At 40.2% G+C, this 8,508-nt stretch overlaps 1 protein-coding gene across 1 annotated transcript; it reads right to left on the bottom strand.

The window, feature by feature from the left end:
* Positions 1-3,690: 3,690 nt before the first annotated feature.
* Positions 3,691-7,585, bottom strand: GJB7 (gap junction protein beta 7). The gene is made up of 2 exons (XM_018554351.1): positions 7,458-7,585; positions 3,691-4,468 (listed from the first exon to the last, which is right to left on the bottom strand). The coding sequence occupies exon 2, from the start codon at positions 4,447-4,449 to the stop codon at positions 3,700-3,702; it is 750 nt and encodes a 249-aa protein (XP_018409853.1). The 5' UTR covers positions 4,450-4,468; positions 7,458-7,585; the 3' UTR covers positions 3,691-3,699.
* Between the last annotated feature and the right edge of the window lie 923 nt (positions 7,586-8,508).

Here is an 8,508-nt window from a genome sequence, read left to right as displayed (position 1 = left end):
CCATAACCCCCCCCCCCCCCCCCGACTTCCTGATTGGCCAGAAAGCTGACTCCATGCTTCCTTGGTGACAAGGAAGCATGAAGACGGCTTCCCTGCTACTCGGGAAGCCAGGTGGCGAGTCATTACACGCTGCCTGGGTTCCTTAATGGGGCCGGTTTTTCGACATTGCACCAATACCGGTTAATGTCGAAAAACCGGTATTGGTGCATCCCTACTTTTAATTAGACATGTGTGCCTTTGTTCATCTACATTACATGGTGGACTTAAAAGACTAGTAATTTAAACATGAAAGATGAGGATGTTTGTGTATTTTAATGCTCACAAGATGTGTCAAGGACACTGCATTTCTGTCAAGATCGGCAGGAGTTTTCTGTACTTGCTTAAAACATTCCTAGCTTAAAAAGTGAGATTTAACGTAGCCACCGCATCTAAGGACTGGTAAGCTGCAATATATACAGTTTTAGATACACTTGAAGACATGCTGCTCTCTATGCTGTATTTTGGATAGTAGAAAATGCAGACAGGCTGAATGGAAACAAAGCAATATGTACACTTGCCTTTGCAAATTACACCTCTAACCATCTTCCCCAAGTTATCACATCACATCGGAAAGATGGTTAGGGGTTAAATTTGACAAGCTACCTGGTGCCTTTTGACTAAATACAACAAAAAAAAAAAGAAGCATTTTAAAAATACAGTTAACATTTGAAATGCCGAGATAGCACAAATCTATACAAAAAGTTTATTAGAACATTCAAATAACAGATTTTACCATTACATTTATCACTGTTCAAAAACATGGATGTTCCAAGGAAAAATCTCCTAAGCCTGTAACAGCATCTAGAAATCCTTAACGGTGGCATTGATTCAAATGGGAAACAGCAAGTTCATCTATAGTGATGCCTTCTGACATGAAAGATACACTGCAGGAAGGCTTTCATTGCTCTCCATTCCTCTCCATTCCTCGTCTTTCCTCCCAGCTATTCAGAGGTTTTTGGCCAGAATAGAAGGAGAAACAGTGGGGGAAGGGATGGGGATTTATGAAAACTAGAGCAGAAAGAATCTGGAACAGTTGCCCATAGTAACCAATCATCTTTTCGCTTCAGTTTTTTCCAGTTAAAGTGACCCTAAACTCAGGAGTAAAATCTTAAAAATGCATTCGAGTACCTTAACTATTAACAAAAATGTATCTTATTTGTGTATCACTCGGCTGTAGATCCTGAAATCATCTCTGAATTGGTGCTGACACGGTCCTTCCTTCTGGAGGGTGACTACTTCTGTTCCCCATGGTCCCTGTGTGTGTGTGTTTGTAAAGTAGCCACCGCTCCAAGCTCCCTCCCGTGAGGTACTAATCTCAAGTTTAGGTGGCAAATTTGTATTGAGATTATAATCCATCATGGGAGTGACCATGGACCGGTGGCTACTTTACAGCACACACAGGGACCATGGGGAACAAAAGCAGCCACCCTCCAGAAGGAAGAACAGTGTCAGCATGAATTCAGAGATGATTTGAGGATCTACAGTCGAGTGATACACAAATAAGATACATGTTTTGTTAATAGTTAAGCTACTTTAATGCATTTTTAAGATTTAAGTTCTGAGTCTAGTGTCACTTTAAGCTTTGAGCAATTGTTCTGGTTTTGATAAATTCCCCTCAATTACTTCAGCACTGATTTGTCAGTGATGCAAGTAACATCACAATCTGGTAAGTGCAGGTCATTGTTAAATTCATGGAAAGGCAACAGTCCTCAGTGTTGTCACAGTTCATAGTTTACATAAGTAGATGTAAAAGGGGCTCATTTGTAACAGTAAGTACGGAGAATGGACTATAGATATTAGACAGCATCAGATTAAACATTTATGTAAAAATGTTTACGTACTTTTGCTACCCTTCTTAAATATTCTCTGCCATGTCTTTAAAATATTACAGTTCTGAACTGTTCTTTAAGGTGAAACTCCAGCCAAAAACTTTTTCTTGCGTAAGCCTGTGTCCGGTTTCTGTTGCTGTCTGTTTTTCCCTTTGGAAGATTTCCCTTTTACTTCCTCTGGTTTTTCTTCTTTTTTTTTTTTTCTTCAATTATTCCTGTCAGTATTTGGGAGATTTCCCCTCCCTTCCTCCGTGATCACCATGGGAAGACTTTAAGGGAGAGCTGCTCTTTAGGGAACAGACAGCATTGAAAACCAGAAGGTGGTTCTGATACTTTCCTACTCAATCCAAGGAATTGGGTCTTGGCTGGAGTTCCAGTTCAATGAGCTAACATCATGACATTTAGAGCTATTTACTAAATAAATATCTAATATTAATAATAATATATTTACAATTAAAACTAATTGCATGTGAGTCCTAGGCCAATTTTTATTGACACTCTACCACAGTGATATCATCACTTCCAATATGACTTGCTTGATATGACCAACAAGATAATGTCCACAATAAAAGTGTGCTTGTGATTCCTACTACTGCTCTCAGTATACTCCCTAACCAGCAGGGGTCACTAGATAGCTCTTTATCTACAGCAGTGATCTTCAGACACTGCTGTAGATAAAGCAGTGTCTGAAGTGTCACATATGTGACCTGCGGTTTTCTGCACCGTATCAACGCCGGACACCACTAGGGCGCATGGCAAACAATTGTTTTCTATGTGATCTATTCACACTTGAATGTCGATGTGACGGGCAGTGTGCTGCATGTTTTTTTGCAGAACATTAGATACCAACGCAGGTCACCGTGCTACTGTGAGGGGACCTGAATGGAGTGTATACGTTGTAAGCTACCGATAAAGTTGAAAAAGATACAAACCACTGCTGGAGCTGCCACAGCACATTACCCTGCCCAGGCTAGTGTGAATTGGCCCTTAAGGTACAACTAAAGGTTCCTGTAGGACAGACCAAGTCCTGTTGGTATGTGATGCATGAGCCATAAAGTGAACAAAAAACCTTCCTTTACCTTTCCTAACTGATCCAACTGCTCCTTCATTTGTCTCTGACATGCTCCCCCTCCCAAACGTTGCAGATCACAATGGAAGGGTCTCGGCAGCAGAGGCAGTGCTGTCAGTCAGGAAAGTAGTAGGCAGGACTAAGTGTTGCCAGGTAATGATTGACAAGCTACAGTCTTGTGACTCCACAGTGACCATTTTGATAGCCATATTCTCTGCAACATCTCATTCCACTAGTGCAAGCAGTGACTACCTACATAAAAGTGAGAACTCTGCTCTGAATTCTGGAGCAGTGCAGCATTATTGCCACAGAATCACTGGAAGCTGCTTTAGATGGACATGAAGTCCATTTAATGCAGCTTCCTGTGATGGTGTGGCCGGTTCAACATGGATTTGTGGGGCTTTGCCGAGGGACTAAGAGAAAACTGTAAGTACAGATACAATTATGTGCTGCAGCACATTTGCTTTTCTTTTTTTCTAGTGGGAGTCCATAGTTCTACTATAAACAATACCTCCTTCCAGCCCATTCAGTGTTATTGCAACCGCTCCCTACTTTAGAGAAATGCCCATCTATTTTCTATTGAAATGTATAGATACTGGAAATATAATCAGGTCTTGTGTGGATATTGAAGTGCTGGGATGGAAACCTGCATATGATATATTAAGCTTGTTCCTATTGAAATAAGTTATGTATGATAAAGCTTGTACAAATTCTGAGCGCCTTTGTTATATTCTTCTATATCTGGTCTCATACAATTGTAGGCTATTGCTCAGAATCATTTGACTTTGGCTGTAAGTGAGATGCACTTTCCTGATCATTGATATGGTGACGATTCCTACAGTCACACTGTGGTGAGGTCAGTTTTTGCTCATATCTTTTCCGACAGCATTTTGAAAAATATTTGAAGATGAGCAACCCCAGCTCAGAGATATTGAGTATAATACAGAGTCCTGAAGTAAGTACCACAAAATACAGGAAAATCATTTTCTCTGTAGGTTTGGAGATGTAACAATCAACAAGATTGGGGCAAGGCTCCATATCGCACTTCACCAGCCGGGGAACACTAAACCCGCCATATATCTTATAGAAAAGAATAAGGAAACCAAACTCGAACGTGGTTTTAAATAGGAGGCTGATGACATATGTGCACCATAAGCCACCGTCCATGCTTCCTGTGTCCTCGTAAAGCTTCTTGTTGTGCCTCTTCTCTCTGCTTTCCCGATATGCCACGTGGAGCACCACGAGAAGTGATGGTGTAGACACCATTATTAGCTGGAGAGCCCACAGTCTGACTTGTGAGATGGGGAAGAAGTGATCGAAGCAGACATTTTCACACCCCGGCTGTCTGACGTTACATTCAAACTCCTTTTGCTCATCTTTCCAAACGTTTTCCGCAGCAACCACATACACCAGAAGTCGGAATATGAAGACAACTGACAGCCAGATCCTTCCAATGCCAGTTGAGTATTTGTTGACACCGCTTAAAATGTCTCTTAAAAAAGACCAGCTCATGTCTTTGCACGGGCGATTTCTGTGGAATTAAAGAGAAATATGTTTGTGAGAGCAATATATGTTTGTTAAAGGATAGCTGTAATTTTAGCATAGTTATTTAAAGTAAAACTATTGTAAACAATTTCAAATGCTGATTAAATTACTTAAAATGGACACCTTGGTATTTAAATCTTTTATTTTGCTGAAGTATCAGATGGTCCCCTGAGCACTGGCCCTGATATCCTGTGTTGTGTGGCTGTTTTCCTTTGGACTCTTGTGTTTGTTAGTAACCTGTGTATGTCTCCACAAACACAGACATGGCAAGGCAATCCACTCCCTTGCTCCCCACTACTCATTTCTCCAAGCCAATAGGTGGACAGCTGGTAGAGGCTGCTCTGTCCATTTGTGATCTGGTACTCAACAGGAAGTTCATGGAAGCTGAGCAGAGAGAGTTGGAGCCAGCTGTTTGGAAATGTGATCACTTACAGGGTTATTCACAAAAGGGTGAAGAGTTTGGAGAAGGCAGGAGAAGTGAGCAATCTAAGACAACATAGCTGAACTGGAAAGTGAGCTGAATTGGAGGATTTGTCCTAATTGGCTATGTTGTCCTAGATTGTTCACTTCTCCTGCCTTCTCCAAACCCTTCACCCTTTTGTGAATAACCTTGTAAGTGTTTGGGCAAAATGTAAAGAAATACTTTGCTGAGCAATGTATATCTGTTTAATAGGGATACATTATTAAAAACAAGATTGATGATTTAATACTACTGTAAGTGAGCTCCCCTCCTCACCAAACCCCTCCCCTCCCCCCCGAATGTAATACTGTCCCCATTCCTTCCAGATCCCTGCTGTGCAGACTGCTGGGAGCAGCACAGTAACCACTGCAGAAGTCTCCATGCCGGATTTTTCCTCTTCCTGTCATACATGAAAGAATCTCCATTAATATCTATGCAGAGGCCATCTATTATTGAGATGTATGATAGATGTCCTTTCCATAAGAATGAATATGGATTCTCCTGTATATGCACAAAAAAAAGAGCCAGGTTGGGAGATTTCTGCAGCAGGTTCTCAGTAGGTCACACGGTATTGGTCTCTGAGTAGTGGAGGAAAGTACCCTATAGCTACCAATTATACTTCAGTTTGCTGGAGTTAGATCAGTTAAAATGTCTTTGGATTCTGGTCTCTATGTAATACTACCCTTTGTACATTTAATGCTTTCCTCTGCTATATTAAAAATGCCACCCAGCTGTTGTTTGGCTTCACTGGAATCATTTGCTATCACAGTGGTCACATGTTCAGGAGCTTGTTCCACCGGTCCTTGACATCGTGTCCCCTGTGCTGGGAGTGCCAAGTGAGCACAATCCCAACATAGAAGAGTAGAGCCAGCTGTACACAAATATGTGGCAGCTTGCAGGTAAAGCCCATCCTGTGTGCTTCTGCGTATATATGTATGGCTGATAAGAAGGCATTAAGGAAGGAATAGGCTTAATATGGCTCAGGAAGGTTATGTTTTTTGCTTTGGACTATCCCGCCAAAAAAAACTGTTCTCATTTGCCCCATTATTTTCCTTTTTTCTTTTTTTTAAAAGAAGGAATATAACAGACAGTGGGAAAGAAAAGGAAAATAGAACATAAATGTAAAACTACTAAAAAAAAAAATGAAAAAGACAAATACAAAAAATACTACATAAAGCTTTACCCTAAACAAATAAAACATCTTACACACTGAAGAAATTAAAAAAAAAGTTTTTCCTTTTTAAGTAAATTTAAGAGCTGAAATCTAATTTCGATGCGAAACCAATGTAACAAATCTCACTCTTCTAATCACTAATAATGGTATACAAAAATAATTGAAATATTCATCATATCATTACCAGCCCCTCCTGCAGTATCTAAATTCCTTTCAGTTTCTGACTGCGCTACCTATCGGGTCAGGAAAATCAGCAATTTTATACTTCTAACGATACTTCATTTTAGAATATGAGTTTTTAGAGTGGAGCTGGAAAGAATGGAATAAATTAATCTGCATTTCTATGGCAATGTAGCATTTCGCAGCACATACTGTAGCTATAACAGGACATTGATCTGCAATGGTCAGAGTTTGCTGAACTACTATAAAAATAAATAAATACATGAAATAACATCACTATACTGGGGGTTTTTTCGTCTTCTTTGCTTTGTTGTTAATCTGTTTGTTGGGTTTATTCAATGAAGCAATATAAAGAGCAATGATCATATGCATGGTACAGGAACCAAGAACAACCAGTCAGATGAGATTTCGTATTGCATAAATCAAATCAATAAAATATTTTTTTAACTACTATGAGTCACTACATTTGCCTTATGGAATAAGCCTGTATGTAACCAGTGCACACATAAATATGGATTTACTTAATAAGATAGGGAACAATGTGAAACAAACAAGTAAGCCATAACACCTGATCAGAATTTATCTATCATAACTAATCTAACTATAATTATTTGAAATATGATTTCACCCATCGTCGGCATTGTTCCTTCCATTAGTTTTTTAACAATCCCAGTAGTACTCAAACACCATCAAGCTTCATTTGAAGAACCCAGAGGAAGTGTAAATGTACACTTGATGCAACAAATGAGAGCACAATATAAGACCATAAAGTATATAAAAGGTCCCAGATTATCGCGGAAGACTTAAAATACAAAAGCTGTTCGATGGTCAGGAAATTTGTATCAAGTTTTCCACTGTTGAGAGGGTATAGATGACAAAGAGCTACACATTCACCTAAAGTGAATAAGCCCAGTGTCTGATAATGCCACACAATAGTGACTCATCCGTAAGCGTTCATCATTCCCCGTCCACTAAAAGCTGGATAATACATGTAATATACAACAGCATCACTTGAAAAATGAACATGCCAGTAGGTACGGGTCACTGCACCCAACAGTTACCTACATCTTCATACACATTCTTCATTCTATCATCCTATCATATTCAACTGTATAGAAAATGTCTACAAAATGCCAATTAAGGCTCAGTAAATGCACCTACCTGTAGCGTGACTGAAGATAAAAAAGCCTACAGCATCTAGATGCTGCATTAAAAATTCATCCTTATGCCATTTCCTCTACGCAGCTCTTTCTTATGCGTGTTACAGAGCAACCAGTAACTAAGGCGAGTCGAACAAGTGTAACCTGATCATTTGTTTTGTGTATTAGTCAGAGAGAGAAACACCTCTGTTTAATATGAAAGCATGAAAGAAAAAAGGAGGCTGGATCACAATGGCTTGCATGTTTACTGTATAAATAAAGGCTCTGTATGCAATAAACTTAATTCATGTGTACAGCAATATACAAATATGTAGCACACACGTCAAAATTTGCAAAATATACTAGTTGGTGAAAGGCTGCGTGATGTTTTAAACACCCGAGGGTAGGGCATTCACTCTAAAGGACTGCCATGTAAAAGTTGCATCTGCCTAAAAACAGTTACAATTCCCGATAGCTTTGAAGAAGAACTCCAGGCAATCAGAAAAACTTACCCTTGCTGATGTGCTACCCCTGCACTGCAAAGGTTAAGTGCTTGCTTTAGTCTAGTGGGCTCAAATAAAGCAGATATACTCAACCTGATTCTCTGTCCCGTGGTCAGCGCTCACCTTTTTGCCTCTCCGCTACAGCTATGGAATGTCCCTCGGCGTCTTCACATCTAATGCAAGGTAATGGAACCTGCATAAGATGGGATAACGTCAGCGGTCTTTAGAATGCTGGACCCCAAGGGAGAAGAAGCTGCGGGAAAAAATCTTGCATCCTCGAGGGAGTCAGCGAGATCGAGGATCAGATGAGCATATCAGCTTTATTTTACCCCCTAGCCAAAGCGAACACTTAACCCTTGCAGTGCAGGGGTAGCCCCACTGCAACCGTAAGTTTTTTGTTTGCCTAGAGTTCTTGTCATGAAGGGGTTAAGAACCCTTCTGGTTCATAGCCCTCACCAATAAGTGAAATATCACTCTTGGGCAGGCTGAACCTGTATAAGATGCAAAGATTTAAAATAGTTTAAGCCAGGTATCTCATAGTTCCGGCCTGCAAACTGGTGCCATATGACC

Source organism: Nanorana parkeri, unplaced genomic scaffold (genome assembly GCF_000935625.1).
Source record: "Nanorana parkeri isolate BGI_ZX_2015 unplaced genomic scaffold, ASM93562v1 scaffold154, whole genome shotgun sequence".
In the NCBI taxonomy this organism is placed as follows: Eukaryota; Metazoa; Chordata; class Amphibia; order Anura; family Dicroglossidae; genus Nanorana; species Nanorana parkeri.
This window is presented reverse-complemented; position numbering and strand designations above follow the sequence as displayed.